This window comes from Microtus oregoni, unplaced genomic scaffold, assembly GCF_018167655.1.
Source record: "Microtus oregoni isolate MIOR12 unplaced genomic scaffold, Mior012 000021F_ref0000039, whole genome shotgun sequence".
In the NCBI taxonomy this organism is placed as follows: domain Eukaryota; kingdom Metazoa; phylum Chordata; class Mammalia; order Rodentia; family Cricetidae; genus Microtus; species Microtus oregoni.
Window position 1 is genome coordinate 124,544 of NW_024543080.1, and position 18,183 is coordinate 142,726.

Consider the following 18,183-nt stretch of genomic DNA (forward strand, 5'->3'; position numbering starts at 1 on the left):
CCAAGCGACAGTGGGATACCTGAGAAGCAGATCCTAGGCAGAGGACGCTCTAGGTTAGTCAGACTTAGGAAGGCTCAAGTGTCAAGCCTTTGAAGGCAGATGGGAGTCAGGGTAAGGGCTGACTGAGTCCTCAACCAATGTTTTTAATTTTGGGGCAAGTCTTGGGGCTAAGTGGAAAGAACCTAGAAGAGGCGCAGGACATCAGGAAGCTGGGTCCCACTCCCTTGAGGCTCCGGGGCGTTCCCTCCCCAGGCCTCCCAGGATCTTGGATTTTGGCCACCTCCGCACCCTTGGAATGGGTGTGGATGATTTCAAAAGAGGACGTGACCGCTGCCGCCGAGGAAGAAGCCAGCGCGGAAATTGGAGAGCACGCGGATGGGAGGGCGGGGAGAGAAGAGCGTTAGGGGAGGGACGCAGGGGAGGAGTGGGAGGATGGAGCGCCACGGGAGGGTACCGAGCCCTGGCGCCAGAGGCAAAGCAGGGCCGGGTGCCGGGGGCGGGAGCTCCCACAGCTGCCGGCGGTCCAACCAGGTGAGATGCGGCGGCTGCTGCTGCTGCTGGGGCTCTGGGGGCTCTGGGGGCCGCTCGGTGTCCTGGCCCTGGGCGCCCCAGCCGGGACCGCTCAGGCCGAGGACGTGGTGGAGTTGGAGTTTTCCACCGAGCAGCCGCTCCATCTCGTGAGTCCCTCGTTCCTGTCGGTCACCATAGACGCCAACCTGGCCACCGACCCGCGGTTCCTCATCTTTCTGGGGTAAGTGCAGCCCCTGATTCCACCGCGCCTGTGCCCTAGTCGCCTCTCAGACTCACGAGGGCCAGCCACTCTCTTGGCTGAAACAACTTTGCGTTCGGTCTACCGAGCCTGCGTCTCATGTACAGCCAAGCCCCAAAAGCTTTTTCCTGTTTTCATTTACTCAGCGCTGGTTGCCTGGGCGCAAGCCAAGCCCAGGTTGAGAGGAGGTTTGGAGGATAAAACCCAAAGGTGTCACACGTCCCAGCACTTCAGCTGGAGCCTTTGAATTTGCCTCAGTAGAGGACAGTAAGCTGGTGTTCTTTAAACTCTCTTAGGACATTTAGATTTTTTTTAAAAAAAAAAAAAGCCACGAAAGAAAAGTCAGATAGAAAAAGCCCCTGTGGAAAGCATCCATCGCTCATCTTGCTGTTTTTAAATCATTTAGCTATAAGGGCACTGGGTGTACCTCAGTTTGAGTAACATGCAAGTTTGAGGCCAGAATGGATCAAACGGGTGGAGGGGGCAGAAGTGGGAGAGGAGGGAGACAAGAGTATACCACCTGGAACTGCATGGTGCTTGTAAGCCCAGCACTTGGGAGGTAGGAGGATCAGGAGTTACAGGCCATCTTTGGCAACACAGCAAGTGTGAGGCCAGACTGGACTAAATTGGAGGAGGGGGGAGACAGGGAAGAGAAAGAAGTCTGAGACTAATTGAGAAAATTGGGGATCAGTGGGCGGGATAAGAGAAGGCAATGGGGGCGAATATAATCAAAATACATTTTATATACTTTCAAATGAGTCATGATGAAAGACATTATTATCTATAATTAATATGTGCTAATAAACTTTTTTAAAAGTTTGTGTTTCTCCAAGATGAGGGTGCAGACTGGATACTGCTTCGTCAGTGCAGGCTTTTCCCTTCTCCTGAGGAAACACACCTATTGCTCCTCCTCCATGAGTGCAGCCTGTCCCCAAGGTGAAAGACACCAGGCATACTCGAGGTCATCTAAACCATGGAAGGCTCCAGAGATGACCACATCTTTTGTGGTTTTGAGACATTGCGTAGCCATTAGCTCAGACTAGCCATGGACTCATGATCTTCCTGCCTCAGCCTCTTGAATGCCACCGCACTTACTATATCCTTACCAGTCCTTTATGTCACTATTGTCAAAGGTGACACTGATTGCACAGCCTGAACCCATGCTATCGGGTGTCCCTGCTGACTTCACATGGAGTCTCACGACAGTCCAGCCACCCTGGTTTTCACAAATGTGACTCATGGGATTTGTAGGATGATTTGACGAGATAATAAGTACTCACTACAGTGTCTGAAGGTTACGCTCATTGTTTCTTCTTGCCTAGTGCACACCAAGTCCTGGGATCAATCCTCAACACTACATACAACTAGGCATGGCGGCTTACGACTCCTATCCTAACACTCGGGAGCCAAAGGAAGGAGGATCAGAAGTTCAAGGTCATCCTCAGCTACTTGGCAAGGCCAGCCTGGGCTACATTAGTCTTTGTCTAGAAGGAAAGAAGGAAAGAAAGTTTAAAGGCCAAGTATGATGGTGAACACCTTTAATCCCAGCACTTGGGAGGCAACCATCAAGAAGTTGAGGTTATGGGAGATTAAATAATTCACCCACGGTCAGTCAGCTAGCAAATAAAGGCAGTATTTGGAGGCAGACTCCGATCACAGAAATAAAGGCACACAGAAGAAAACAAGCCAGCGATTATTTTCTAAAGGAAATACAGCAGAGTATATTAGGAGAAGATTGTCTAGAAACAAATTGAAAGACTGGCTGATTTAAAGAAAAAAACCTGCCATTACCATACAGATAGGAGACTTGGTGCCCAAACCTCAGCAGTGCCTCCCAGGAGGGCTGGGGTGATTCTGTTACAGGTGCTAGACGAACGGAAACAGATCTCTCACATTTGTAACCAGAGAACAGGCAGTACGAAAAATTTAAACATTAATCTTAGAAGACTCTAGAACTGAAAGGAACATCTGTTAAATTTCTCTTCCCTGGGGAAATTAGTCAGAATATATTCTCAGCCTGGATTAGTGCGGAATACCAAAGAGACCCCGGTCCCAGAAACAACATGAATTATAATGTCAGCCCCATATGCAAGGCACAAATGGAATTTTTTTAAACTTTTTACAAAAAGCAAAAAAAGCTAAACATGATTGTTAGCTAGAATCCTAGCACTTAGGAAGCAGAGATAAAAGGATCACATGTTCAAGGCTAGCCTGGGCTACACAGTGAGGCCCTGTCTCAAATAGCAAAACAACAAAAAGTGAACATAGACAGTAGGAAGAGGCGTGTGGCCACTAACATTTGCCAGTGCTGGTGACAGAGTCCAGGGTCTTGCCACTGACCTGCACCCAAGCCCAATATAAAAGCAGTAATGAGGTAGCTCACATTCCCTTTCTGAACTCATGCCTCTAAAATCTTGGGATTTATGTTTACGCCATGTCTCAGTTCAGCCCCACCGCACTTCAAGGGTTCAGCAGTGCACGGCTATTGTATTAGAGGGCGCAGCTCTATTTGTAACAAGGCATGTGCATACATGGCTATAATTTCCTCATGAAGATGAGATGATATAATTGGTAGAAATTGTGAGTTCTACAGGGCAAACACGGCACTGAACAACTGTCTTAGGGTTTCTGTTGCTGCAATGAAACAATGTGACCAAAAATCAAGTAGGGTAGCATGGTAGTTTCCATGTAATTGGCCCCCGTAATCTCATAGGTGTGGCACTATTAGGAGGCGTGGCCTTGTTGGAATGGTTGTGGCCTGTTGGAGGAAGTGTGTCACTGGGGCAGGCTTTGAGGGTTCCTATGCTCAGGATACTTCCTGTTGTCTCAGTCAACTTCCTGTTGCCTGTAAGATGTAGGACTCTCAACTACTCCAGTGCCATGTCTGTCTGTGTGCAGCCGTGCTCCCTGTCATGATGATAATGGACTGAGCCTCTGAAACAATGAGCAAGCCCCCAATTAAAGGTTTTCGTTTATGAGTTGCTGTGGTCATGGTGTCTCTCCACAGCAATAAAAGCCCTAATGAAGACAGGGAGGAAAGGGGTATTTGACTTACACTTCCAGATCATAGTCCAACATTGGAGGGAGTAGGACAGGAACTCAAACAGCAGGATCCTGGAGGCAGGAGCTGATGCAGAGACCATGGAGGAGTGCTGCTTATGGGCTTGCTCCCTGTGTCTTGCTCAGCCTGCTTTCCTATAGAACCCAGGACCACCAGCTTAGGGATGGCACCATCCACAATATGCTGGGTCCTCCCCATTGATCACAAATTGAGAAAATGCCTTACAGCTGGATCTCATGGGGCATTTCCTCAACTGAGGCTCTTTCTTCTTTGATGACTCCTGCTTGTGCCAAGCTGACACAAAACCAGTCTGTACACCAACAAAACAAAAATGTAGTTTTTGCTTGCTTTGTATAGTAATTTGCTTCTTTTTCTTCAGTAAACATTATTTTTTGCTATTTCAATAACATTTGTGGTGGTTTGAAAGAAAACAGCCCCCAAAGGGAATGGCGCTATTAGAAAGTGTGTTCTTACTGGAGTAGGTAAGGTCTTGTTGGAGGTTTCCTATGCTCAAGCTACTCCAAGTAAGACAGTTCACTTCCTGTTGTCTTCTGGTCAAGATGTAGCCAGCACTGTGTCTGCCTGCATGCTGCCATGCTCCCCACCATGAAGATAATGGATTAAATCTCTGTAAGATGCCACCTCAATTATATGTTTTCCTTTATAAGAGTTGCCATGGTCATGATGTCTCTTTACAGCAATAGAAACCCTAACTCAGATGTCATTCATTAATAATTTTAATAGTTAAATTCCCACATCTTTATTGACAGCTGCCTTCTGTATTTGGAGAAGCGGTTGTTACCAGTACAAAGTCTGTGCTTTAGTAGCCGGTGTGTTGGTTACTTTTCTGTTGCTGTGTCAACATACCACAGTCACACACAGAGGAGGAAGGCTTTGTTTGGGCTTGGCAGGGAGGAATGGCAGCCAGTGGCCAGACCCGGAAGTAACACAAAGCAAAAGAGCTAGGCAAATGCTCTACCACGGAGTTAAATCTCCAGCCCTCCTTTTTAAAATAATCTCTCTCTTTCTTTTTAATATTTATTTATTTATTTAGTATGCAGTGTTCTGTCTGCATGCCAGAAGAGGGCACCAGTCGCATTATAGATGGTGTGAGTCACCAACTGGGTGCTGGGAACTGAATTCAGGAACTCTGAAAGAGTTAACCTCTGAGCCATCTCTCCAACCCCATTCTTTTTTCAGAAAAAATTATTTATTTTTGCTTTATGCACATTAGTGTTTTTCCTGCATGTATGTCTGTGTGAGTGTGTCAGATCCCCTGGAACCGGAGCTGCAGAGCTGTGAGCTGTCATGCAGGTGCTGGGAATTGAACCCTGGGTCCTCTGGAAGAGCAGCTAGTGCTCGTAACCATTGAACCATCTCCCCTTAGGCCTTATCTTAAAACTCTTCAAAGAACACCATTGTCTGGGGACCAAGTGTTCAAATAAGTGCACCTATGTGGGACATTTCCCATTCAAACCCCCAGACCCACATCACGCAGGGCCGCAGGGCGCTTGTCTATCATGGAGAGAAGTGATTTTGACTGAAGGGAGACAACAAACTGAGAGTAACCACAGGCCTGATCCCTGTTCCATCCCCTGATTGGCCTATTGGTGCCTCCTTCCCTCCCAAGCCATTCCACCGTGCTCCCTGGAGCCTTGAGCTTGGTAACCCTGCTGTCATTCCCATAGATTCCTTTACTCCATGCCCTAGCTAACTGAACTGAAGACTCCTCTGCCCCTGTAGACCTGTTGAGTATGCGTTGTACATTTTTTTCATACTCCGTTCATGTGCCTGCAACTCCTTCTAGACAATGGTTCATTAATCCGCATACAGACTATGGTAGTTGAGATCCCTCTTGGCTTGTTACCGCTGGTGAGTTAGCTTAGCTCCTTTTTGTTTAGGCTCCATATTTATAAAGTCAGAATAATAATGATACCCATGTCACTGTGATGTCCAAGCTGCCTAAAGCGCTGGATGAAACCGCTGTGTGTTAGAGATGGTTGTTGTGACCCCAGTGTGGGGTTCCCCTCCAGCTCTCATTCAGTCCTTGTCATCCCCTGGTTCCCTAGTCTCCATACTGATTAAAATCTATCGTTGTTCTCAGTTCCCAGTCCCACTATCTTCTTAGGTGACATCAAGTTTACCTGAAAACACAAGTCTCTCAATTTCTCCTTCCTCGTCTTCATCCTCTCAGAAAACAGCTCCTCAGCCTTGGGCCAGCTTGCATCACACCATGAAATGTGACATTTCTTCTCAACCCCACATTCTGTGGCATCACACTCACCACCGTGGAAACTGGCGAGCACGGAGAACCAGGGTGCTTTTTTGCTGATGGCTGGCTGTTAGCTCACGTTGCTTGACTCCATTTCAGTGTGTAAACATCGCGAGCTTGTCTTGATTCTCATCAGCTTCAGTAACATCACCTCTATATGTGAAACGTAAAAGTCCAACATGGTGCTCATGGATCCCAACTCCATGCCTTCTCCGCTCCTTTATGTTATAGCAAAAGTAAATTCTCAATCTCCTGCTTTTCAAAAAGCACCAACTCCATGCCTTCTCCGCTCCTTTATGTTATAGCAAAAGTAAATTCTCTACCTCCTGCTTTGCAAAAAGCACCTCCCTGAGCAGCTACCTCCTCTCTCTATCTTGTCCATAGTTGAACTTCTTGATTTGTCGTCCAAACCGTCCTGTGATAATAACCTCTGCTTCTGCCTCACTGCTCTTGCTGAAACACCAGCTGTCACTCAGTCCATCCTGTATCCTTCTTTTAGAGTCTCTGGGGTGGCCCTTAAATCTGGAAATGGAAATATGATAGCATTTAGTGCATACTAATAAGGCACCTTTTCTCTGTGTCAAAGATAAGCAATATATTTTTGCCCTAAAGGTAAAATAAAGACACCTGCAGGCTGTTTTGTGTTTTGTTTTGTTTTGTTTTTTCCTTGACAGCCTCACTGGAAAGGGAACAGCTGCAGCTGCCTTACACATTCTTTGATTTCATGGCACCGTGTGATGGGTGTTTCCACCTTCTTTCTCCTACATATGACTGAAATACTGTGCCTTTGATCAATTTTGTTTTTATGGAAAGTTTTGCAGCTGTGTTAAATCTGTTTTTTTTCAGACGGCATCAATATTGTATTCTAAAAACACAAAAGATACTCTGCTGCAAAGGAGACAAACAAAAGGTCCTTACTAGCAAAACTCTGAGACATATGACTTGCTTTATGTGGCAGTGGCCGTAGCAATGAGTTTTAATGTCATCTTGTTCAAAAACTGGTCATTGGCTGGCCTCCCCTTGCCCTTTCTCAGGCTAGCTTTCTTTGTTCATTCACTTAACAAATATTGGCCAAGCAGTGCTGTGTGCCAGGCCCTCATCTAGGTCCTGGGAAGAATCCAACAGACCAGACAAGGTCCCTGCTCTCCGGGAACCAGTACCAGGGGCAGCAGCTGGGAGAGGCAGAGCAGCGAGCCACACGCGGAAGCCAATTTCAAAGAGTGGGAAATCCTCCGCAGGACACGAGGCAGGTTGGGTTGATGGGGGGTGACCCATGATGCTGCAGTCCATACCCTGGGGATCAGGCTTTGGTCCACGGGTATCCGACCCAGGCCATCATTTGGTGCTACAGCTCCTTTCCCCTCTAGTTCTCAAAGGACACCACACTTGCCCAGCCTCAATTACTTACAGATAGTAGCTACATAAATCTAAATGGATTTCCTTGTCATCAAACAAAATGAAATGCCAAGGACCAGAACCAATGCCCGGCTAAAGTCAGTGGGGTGGTATAAAGCCTGAGTGGCTCTGAGCAAGTCCTTCGCGTGAGCTCTTGGGATTTGTTTTGGCGTTCACGGGCTATGTGGCTACTATGCTTTGTTTTCATTGAAACAGTTATTCATATCTTTAAGATCCTTAAACATATTCATAATTGCTATGCTGAAATGCTTGCCTTGCATGTCAGCTAAATTGCTTTATCCAGCACTTATAACAGTACGTTATAAGTAAGTAAGGTGCTGGTTTCTGGAGGAGGCATGTTGTCTTGGTGGTTCAGGTTTGTGTTTCTGAGCTGGGCTCTAGGCGTCTGGAAATGACATTCATGTGTTTCTTTACATAGATGTCTGGTCTCCTTTGCTGCTTGGGTGTCTGGTGCTTTGGTTGCTGTCACTCAAATCTGACAGGTTGTGAACCAGCAGAATGACTCTTGGCTTTCAGTCGGAAGCTGAAGCCACTCTGGGTTTCTGTGTTCAGACTCTAACTGGTCCCAGATCTGAAGTTCTGGTTGGGACTCTGAGTTTATACTCCAAGCAGTCCCAGACTGGTGAGGAGGGTGGGGTGGGTGGGTGGGTTATAGGCTATTATTGGGACTGAAGTCTCCTCAGTGGGGTCTGAGGTCTGACTCCACCAGAGGGGGGCAGAACCAGGACTAGGGATATCTTGGGTCAGCCAGGATGGTTGCAGGTCCCAAAGGGATGCAGATGGACTGGGAATGGGGGTGATGTGGGCAACAGTGGTGATACTAGGGGTACCCTAGTGACATCAGGATAGAGAGAGGAGGGGAAGGAGAGCATAAGGGCCCCTGCCACATGTAGTTAGTGGCTGCAGAGTTCATAGAGGGCATCAGGTCTGCAGGCGAAATGTGGTGGCCGGTCATTGACTGTACCGAGCAGTCTCCAGGACACATCCCCAAGCCCGGATGTGTCTCCTGAGTTCCATTCACATGTGGCCTGTGGATCTGGGGGCTTGGTGCCCATTTATGTATTAGTTAGTTTTGTCAACTGCTGGGACAAGATGCCTGACAGCGCCATTTAGGGATGGAAAGGTTTGGTTCAGTGTGTTGTTCACCACCTCAGGGAGGTCACGCTGGCAGGAGCCTAAGGCAGCTGGTCACATGACAGTGTCTGCACAAAGAGAAGAGAAATGAATGTTCACTTTCTCCCTTTTATTCAATCTGGGACCCCAGCCCATGGGAGGGTGTCACCAACGTTGAGGGTAGCGCTTCCCTCCTCCATTTAACTTTTCTGGAAATACGCTCCCAGACTATACCTAGAGATGCGTTTCCATGGTGATTATAAATACAGGCAAGTTGACACTGAAGCATTAGCCACCACAGTTGGCATCTCAGTTTCTACAGAGTCTTCTGCCCCTTGCTTCCTCCCCCATCCACCTTATGACCTCATCTCAGCAGACCACAGGGCACATCCCCACACTCACCCTTGGCTCTTCTGACCCAGGTGACCACTAAATCTTTGATTTCTGTGGATGAATATGTCTTGAGCTGTTCTCCTCCCTCAACCACCCTGCAGCTAGAAGTTAAGGAGTAGGCCCACCAAGAGAGAAGGAAGTGAAAATATTTAACTGGACTTTCTCAGAAAATAATAATTACAAGTCACAATGGTGGTGCATGCCTATAATCCCAGCACTCTGGCACAAAGGCAGGGGGATCCCAAGTTTGAGGCAAGCCTGGGCTACATAGTAAGATGTCTCAAAAAAACTGAAATAATAATAATTATTATTATACTTTCCTGCTTGTCTTCATAACAGCTCTCCAAGGCTCCGCACGTTAGCCAGAGGTTTATCTCCTGCGTTCTTGAGATTTGGTGGTACCAAGACTGACTTCCTGATTTTCGATCCCAAGAAGGAACCAACTTTTGAAGAAAGAAGTTACTGGCACTCTCAAGTCAATCACGGTGAAACTTAGAAAAGATATATATTTTAGTTAACCTGTGCGGGTCGTGAGATTGCTTCGGGAAAAGGGTATGCTCAGACCTAGCTATTATACAAGCAGAGGACCCCAGGGGAACGAGGAAGCCGTGGGCGGCTTTCCTGGGACGTGCTGGGCATGACTGGGGGTTAAAAACAGGCAAACAGTGGCTGTACCTGAAAATAGCTGGTTGGAGGGAACACATGGGTAGAAACAGGGTCAGACTGGACAGTGTTTAGAGGTAACAGCATAGTGATACACAGAAGCACATTATTATACGGAGAGTGGGAGGTCGAACAAAGAAACCCAGGAGAAAACTTTTGCCTGAGTACTATGTGATTTACTGGGTGCTGGGTCTCGACTTCATTGACTGTCCCTACTGGCCGGGCTGAGTCTGAGCAGTGGGGTGTCGGGGCCCCAACCTTGGCCTCTGTCTTTAGCAAGCTTTTCAAACAGTTCTAACACGTAAGTGTGTGGACCTCACCTGCCCTTGGGGACCTGAGATTTGTCTGTGACCATCAGAAGTGCCGTGAAGCCCCGGATGTCTGTCAAACCATTATCTGAACAGTTGTGAGATACGTTATATGTCTTACACCTTAAGAGTGTGTGTATTTTGTCTGCTAGTGAGTAGTGTTTAGTTAGTTCCTATATTACATATTCCTTTCGACTCACTCTCTCCAGAGAGAAAGTGTTCAGAACGGTCAGTCCCAAACCGAAAGAGTAGTGATTAGGAAGGAGCAGAAAGCAGCCTCCAGGGCCTGCTTTAATGATAAGTTCAGGAGTTTACTCAGCCTGGCTCTTGTTCACCAGTCCTAGATGCCCTGGTCCTCTTTTTTGGCCATTTGACTTTTCTGCATTTCCAGTCTAAGTTTAGATGGGACCCCAATCTTCACACCTCACTTTTCCTCATCCCGGGGCAGGTGAAGGGCTCCCCTGAAGCCCCAAAGCTCCTCAGAGACCCCCTTTGAGAGCAATGGGATAGAAAAGGGACTCTCTGTCAGCCGGTCACAGGCAGCTTCACAGAAAGGAAGTCATCAGTCAATCCAGTCTCAACTGGTTCTGCCAGCAAGCGCTGGCTCCCCTGGTGTCTTGTGATTGAACAGTGCAGGCTTCCTGGCAGGAGAGTGGGGTTCCCGTGCTCACCCCGTGGTTCCGGAAGCTCGGCTGGTACCAGCCTTCCAGGGAGAACAGTCGGTAACTTACCAGTTTGGGCCCATTAGCTCCAATTCATTAGAGAAGAAACCACTGCAAAACAAATACCGTCCAGGTATAGCAACTTTCTACATGTTTTGATGTTTGTTTGTTTTTTTTTTTATGTGTATGGGCTTTTTGCCTGCATGTATGTAGTTTACTACATGCGTGCCTGGTGCCTGAGGAGGTCAGAGATGGGGCTGGATACCCTAGAAGTGGAGTTACAGGCAATTGTGAGCCACCAAGTGGGTCCTGGAATTTGAACCCAGGTCTTCCACAAGAGCACCAAGTGCTCTTAACTGCTAAGACATCTCTCCAGCGGTTTTGTTTTGTTTCTAAGGCGGAGTCTTGCTAGGTAGTCAAAGCTGGCCTCAAATTCATGTGATCCTCCTACCACAGCCTCCCACATGCCGAGATGGCAGGTGTTTCACCACAGCCAGCTGTATTTTGAAAGTGGACTTTCAAGTTTGAGCTGCATTCTGACCTCTCCATCCAGCTCTCTGATACGTTCAACCTGCTGAGGGGATTTCTGAGTTAGTAAACCATCTGAAATCACGTCTAGTGTTCCACGTCAGTGTTCACCCAGCGTTTCTTAGGGAAGCTGCCCATGGGTTGTTTTCTTGGCCGTTGTTAGTCAACAGATGTGGCACATGTAATAATATAACTTTCCCTGATTTTGTACTTAATAACTTAATAACCTAATTACCTTTCTTAACTACATAATAGTTGACTAAACATCCTGGTTGGGTTTCAGCCTCGTCACTGTGAAGATTGTGGTCCTGAGCTCTTCTCTCTTTCACCTGCAGATATTTGCCGGTCTGAACCTGTCTCTGCCGACGTGGTAAGGAGACTCCAGACGGAATGGCCCTTCTTCGAGCTGTTTCTGCTGAAAGAACAGTACCACAAGCAGTTCAAGAACAGCACCTACTCAAGTAAGAAGCGCAAGCGCCTGCAGGTGTTCCAGCTGCATGCATGTTCGGAGGGGCTGCCTTTGGTCTTTAATACCCTACAGCAATGTATAGAAAGTTGTGCAGTACTTAAATACCATCAAGAGCTAATGAGGAGGGGGGTGGGGAGTGGCTCAATGGTAAGATGCTTGCCACACAAGTATGAGGATCCCCGGCATTCACAGAAAAACTGGGTGGTTTTTTTTATGTGAGTAACCCAGTGAGTGACTCACAAGTGCCTGTTACTCCAGTTCCAGGGGATCTGACACCCGCTTCTATCTTCTCTGGGCACCAGGCACCCATATGGTACACAGACATGCATTCAGACAAAACACCTACACACATTAAGTAAGTCATTTGTCAAAAATTATTTGTTGTTATTTGTTAATGGGTGGTGGTAATTTGAAAAAACAGATGAAAAACAGAGACACTCTGTGTTGACCTCTGACCTCCATAAGCATGTCCATACACATATACTGCACACATGAACACACATGCATGTACACACAGAGAGAGTTAATGAGAGAGGCTGGCATACAGCTCAGTGCTGCAGCACACTGAGCATGTGTAAGGCTCTGACTTCAGTAACCAGCATCTAGAAAAGAAAAAAAAGTTTGTATGGCTTTTTCCTCGACTTCCACTTTGTCTGCTGGCCACAGAGTGAGATTCAGAAGCCAGCCTTGGGAGTCAAGATATGAATATAGTCTTCGTGCAGAAGGAAAATGTGGAAGTGTAACACCGAAAGTTCACCCACACTTCCTTGTTCTTCTGTTTCTCCTCTCAGAAGGATGGAAAACCCCTATGTGTTGAAAATCCTGAATCTGAAAGTTCAAAATTGGAAATCCTCCCAAGTCCACTGTTTTGAATCTCGGTTGAATAAGAGACATGCATTTTTTTTTTTTCGAGACAGGGTTTCTCTGTAGCTTTGGTGTCTGTCCCAGAACTAGCTCTTGTAGACCAGGCTGGCCTCAAACTCCCAGAGATCCGCCTGCCTCTGCCTCCCGAGTGCTGGGATTAAAGGCGTGGGCCACCACCGCCTGGCTAGAGACATGCATTTGGTAGAGGTTAAAATACTCCAGATCCAGGCACACGTGCATTGTGCAATGCTCCAGATCCAAGCACGGGAGCTCAATATTTGACCTACCCATACGACTTGTTGGGTTTTTGTTTTATGAGACAGGGTTTCTCTGTGTAGCCTTGGCAATCCTGGAACTCTCTCTGTAAACCAGGCTGACCTCGAACTCAAAGAGATTCACCTGCTTCTGCCTTCCAAGTGCAGGGATTAAAGTCGTGCACCACCACACCCTAATCTTAGTACTTTAAAAAATACCCTTATTGCTCGTTACCCTTCATGTAACCCTCTGCTACCTTGTCCCCATCGCACACCCCAGTTTAACCCTTTTCCATTATTCCCCACTCACCTCTTTATACCACTGTGTACGAACTCCCTTACCTGGCCTTGGGAAGACCATCCCCTTGGCCTCTTTCTCTATGGGCATTCTCAATGAAGAAGGAGTCAAAACTAAAATCCAGGAACAAGAGAAAACATGTGACGTCTGTCTTTCTATGTCCGGTCACTTCACTCATAATGATTGCTTCCAGACCCATTCGTTTAGCTACAAATTTTATTCTTAACCGCTCAATAACTTTCCATTATGTCAGCGTAGCTCATTTTCATTATATTCATTGTTGACAGACATCTAGGCTATTTCTCTTTCCTGGCTGTTGTAAGTAGAACAGCAATGAATGTGGATGAGGAGGGTATCTTTAGGAGGACACAGACGATGGATGTGGATGAGGAGGGTATCTTTAGGAGGACACAGAGTTCGATGGATGTGGATGAGGAGGGTATCTTTAGGAGGACACAGACGATGGATGTGGATGAGGAGGGTATCTTTAGGAGGACACAGACGATGGATGTGGATGAGGAGGGTATCTTTAGGAGGACACAGAGTTTGATGGATGTGGATGAGGAGGGTATCTTTAGGAGGACACAGAGTTTGATGGATGTGGATGAGGAGGGTATCTTTAGGAGGACAGAGTTTGATGGTGTGGATGAGGAGGGTATCTTTAGGAGGACAGAGTTTGATGGATGTGGATGAGGAGGGTATCTTTAGGAGGACACAGAGTTTGATGGATGTGGATGAGGAGGGTATCTTTAGGAGGACACAGAGTTCGATGGATGTGGATGAGGAGGGTATCTTTAGGAGGACACAGAGTTCGATGGATGTGGATGAGGATATCTGTAGGAGGATACAGAGTTCTTTGAATATAGGCCCGAGAGCCGTAGAGTTGGATCATGTGGTATCTCTAGTTTTTTTAAGTGCCTGCACACTGCTTTCCATAGTTCCTGCACGCGTTTGCCCTGTCACCAGCAGTGGATAAATACTGAGTGTCCCTGTTCTCCCACATCTACACCAGCCTTTTCTGTCTTTTTTTTTCTCTCTAGCCATTCAATGTAGGGTGATATTGTCCTACAAGACTTTAAATGAAGCAAGCAAGCACTCATCCCCGACTATGGAATGTTTTCATCTACATAATGATGTCTGATGCTCTTGCTTGGGGCACTCTGAGATGACGAGTGCGAGCTGTCATAACCAGATGCTTCTTGTTTGTCTGTTTTTTGAATCAGTGTCTCTCTATGTAGCCCTGTCTGTCTTGGCGCTCACTACGCTGATTAGGCTGACCTCAAACTCAGGAAGATCCTCCGTCTCTGCCTCACGAGTGCTGAGATTAAAGGCATGTGCCACCACACCCAGCAATCTTTAATGTTATTATTGAAACTGTTTTGAGGTGCATCCAAAGAAGACAATGAACTTAACTGATAAATGTGTGTATGTTGGCAGGTTTACCCACTCACTGTTTCCTGGCCCTTCTCTCTTGCCCTCCTCTTTCCTAAGACACAAATATATTGGGGTTTGAGTCACAGCTCACAGTGGCCTCTGAGTACTCAAATGGAAAAAACGGGAGTCACACATTTCTCACTCTTGGTCAAAATCCAGATTAAACAGTGAGGACGGCTTATTGAACACTGAGGCAGACTGAACCCCGGGCCCCTGGCACCAATATTTAGCGATGCCATGAATGCAAGAGGAAGGTTCTTTAAGAAAATTGGAAGTTCTACTCTAGTGAGCATGCGGATGATAGAAAAGCCAGACAGCTTTATCAAGGAGGTGTTAGTGGTCGGGATGGAAGATCAAAGTAGCCACAGCACTCCCTTTGCTCAAAGTCTAAGGCAGAGCAAGCCCTAGTGCTCCTCAGTTCTGTGAAGGGAAAAAAGAAAGGATGCTACACAAGAGGTTTAAGGGAGCTGAGAGTACCTCAGGACAACAGTGCATGCCATAACCATAGCAAATTATCCAGAAGCTCTAATAAGGCGATTGGTTAGGCAGCCTTATTCTGGAAGATACCGTCTAGGACTTCCATAGCTGAAGAGGAGACATCAACACTGGCTTCAAACCTTCAGTGGTGCCTGGCTTTCTTAACATTAGGGACCAATACAGCTGGTGACCTTAAGTGGAAACCATAGCCCATTGACTAGTTCAAAAGATCCTCTTTAATCTGTGTGCTGATCTATAGGGCTCTGTAAATGTAACAACGCCCAGTCACAGCTTATCTGTCTATAATGTGCTCGACTGATATTCAGGACCACCACTGAGAACTATTGATGGGGGCGGGGGAGTCCTTTCAAAAACTCACCGCACACCAGGACACCCAGAGCTCTCCTGGCCATGTACAAGCAGGCTAAGGCAGTCTTCATGCCTGCTACCACAGCACCGCTGGGTACCGTTAGTGGCGTTCATGACTGATGGGAGGACGTCAGAGTTTGGAAGGAGGTCCTTCCGATCCGCAGGGAACACTTGGGAGGAAGTAACTGCAGATGGTATTAAACTAGTGAGAAAAGTGACTTGGTTTCATTTGCTCTATGCCTTAGGGATGAGCAAAGATGAGATCCCGTGAGATGGGTCAGCTCCTGGGGAAGAGGCAGTGGAAAGGGAAAGGACAGGGCCAAACTCAGCTACAGCACAAACAGCTGACAAGACATTGGCAGGGTCTGAGTGCGGGACTCGCTTTGCAGAAGCCTCCTCTCCAGGTGCGAGCCATCAAACCACACCGCACGGCACAGAGAAGTCATCACTTGATGAGACAAACTTCTTTGTCCTCTTAAGAAATGGCCGTAAACATCTCAACTTCAGCGATCACAAACCCCATCAGCTAACAGCCACCCCAAATCAAGACAAGACCCTCTGCCACCAGCCAAAATGTTGCAGCCTGAGGCCAGATAATTATCATTTTAAAGCAGCAAGTTCTTCTTGTTTAAAAAGACGTATTTACTTTTATGTGCACTGGTATTTTGCCTGCACATATGTCAGTGAGAAGGTGTCAGATCCCCCGGAACTGGAATTACAGTTGTGAGCTGCCATGTGGGTGCTGGGAATCAAACCCGGGTCCTTTGGAAGAACAGCCAGTGCTCTTAACTGCTGAGCCATCTCTTTAGCCCCCAAAACTTTTAAATTAAGGTATGTACATGTCAGACATATGCTACTGTATACTAAATACAGTATGGTATAGTATAAATATGACTTTTAGTAGTATTGAGAAATCAAAGTTTGTATGATGAACTTCATTATGACTTTGTGTTTATTGCATCTGAAGCCAAACTCACAGTATCTCTTAGTCATGTTTATTTAGTACAGAAACTAATTTACCTGTCTTTGTAAGGTTTGCTATATACCACCTGAATTTCAGTATGTCAGATCAATGTTTAGTTTTATATATTTTTATATATAAAGTAAAGGAAAATGTGCTATATAAGAAACCAAAAATGAGCCGGGTGTGGTGGCACACACTTTTGCTCCCAGAATTTGTGAGGTAGAGGCAAGTGGATCACTGAGTTTGAGGTCAGCCTGTTCTGCAGTACAGTCAGGGCTACACAGAAAAATCCTAACTCGTAAAACAAAAAACCCCACAAAAAACAAAATGAAAAAAAAAACTACAAAGCAAAAATGGATAATGTGCTAACAAGTAATACAGTTCCCTAAACTCTGGCATTCTTTAGTTATTCTTGCTTGCCTGTGTGTCTGTGTACCACAAGCATGTAGTGCCTGCAGAGGCCAGAAGAGGGCATCTGACTCCCAGAACTTGAGTAACAGGTGAGAGTTGCCTTGTAGCTGTACTAGAGCCTGGGTTCTTTGGAAGAACAGCCAGTGCTCTTAACTGTTAAGCCGCCTTTCCAGCCCCGACCCTGGCCTTCTTAAATGGAGTGGAAACTTCTCAGACATGTCGCTAAGCTTGATTTGTTGTTGAGTTAAATTTGGCCATCTCGACTCCACTACAGGAATGGCAGAAAGAACTAGAATGCCACAATGGTATGGTCTTATTTGTAAGAAATCATGATATGGGTGTGTGAGGAGACCACGTGTGCCAGGTAATGAGTGGATTTCCATTTTGAGGGGTCATATTAAGCATCTTTAGTTTCTTTTTTTTTTAAAAAAAAATTTATTTATTTATTTATTATGCATACAATATCCTGTCTCTGTGTATGTCTGCTGGCCAGAAGAGGGCACCAGACCTCATTACAGATGGTTGTGAGCCACCATGTGGTTGCCGGGAATTGAACTCAGGACCTCTGGAAGAGCAGGCAATGCTCTTAACCACTGAGCCATCTCTCCAGCCCCATCTTTAGTTTCTTAAACAGATCAGCTAGGACGCATCCTATGTTACCAAGGTTGTAGGTTTGCAGTATCTTTGCTGTCTCTGCAGAGATGGCCTCCTCTTCCCATCATGCAACTGGTATAGCATAGTCGGTCACTATGTTGGCGATAATAAAGTGCACACACATACAGAGTTGCACACACACGTGCACGCATACAAACAGAAAAGAAAATACAGGTAGCTTTCCTGACACAGGTCTTCTTGAATCTGCTTAAGTCAGTGGTTCCCAACCTTCCTAGTGCTCCTACCCTTTAATACAGTTCCTCATGTTGTGGTGACCCCCATCCATGAAATTATTTTCATTGCTATTTCATAACTGTAATTTTGCTACTGTTATGAATTGTAATGTAAATATCTGTGTTTTCCAATGGTCTTGCGCTACCCCTGTGAAAAGATTGCTAAACTCCCAAGTGGGTCATGACCCACACAGGTTGAGAATTACTGTCTTAAGTAAAAGACAAAAGCATTTGAATTGTAAACCTGTTTAGGCAGAAGTTGCAGATCCGGTTCAGGACAAACTACAGGAGGACAGTCTCCCTTTTCTACTGATTCGGTTTAAAGAGCCAGCAGTCCACTTTCCTTCCTTCCCATCCCCTCAGCATGCAGCCCCATGCTGAGTGCCTTTATGCTTTATGTCCATTTATATTGTAAACTAAAGGGAAAGATCCCGTCCTGTTTTTTTTTTTTTTTTTTTTTTTTTTTTTTTTTTTTTTTTTTTTTGGTTTTTCGAGACAGGGTTTCTCTGTGGCTTTGGAGCCTGTCCTGGAACTAGCTCTGTAGACCAGGCTGGTCTCGAACTCACAGAGA

At 46.3% G+C, this 18,183-nt stretch overlaps 1 protein-coding gene across 1 annotated transcript in view; it reads left to right on the top strand.

The window, feature by feature from the left end:
• The first annotated feature begins 444 nt into the window (after positions 1-444).
• Positions 445-18,183, top strand: part of LOC121460823 (heparanase-like) — a 38,001-nt gene continuing 20,262 nt past the window's right edge. The window contains exons 1-3 of the mRNA XM_041671460.1: positions 445-751; positions 9,364-9,509; positions 11,521-11,646. Coding sequence (XP_041527394.1) covers positions 537-751; positions 9,364-9,509; positions 11,521-11,646 — 487 coding nt within the window. The 5' untranslated portion in view covers positions 445-536. The remainder of the gene's footprint in view (positions 752-9,363; positions 9,510-11,520; positions 11,647-18,183) is intronic.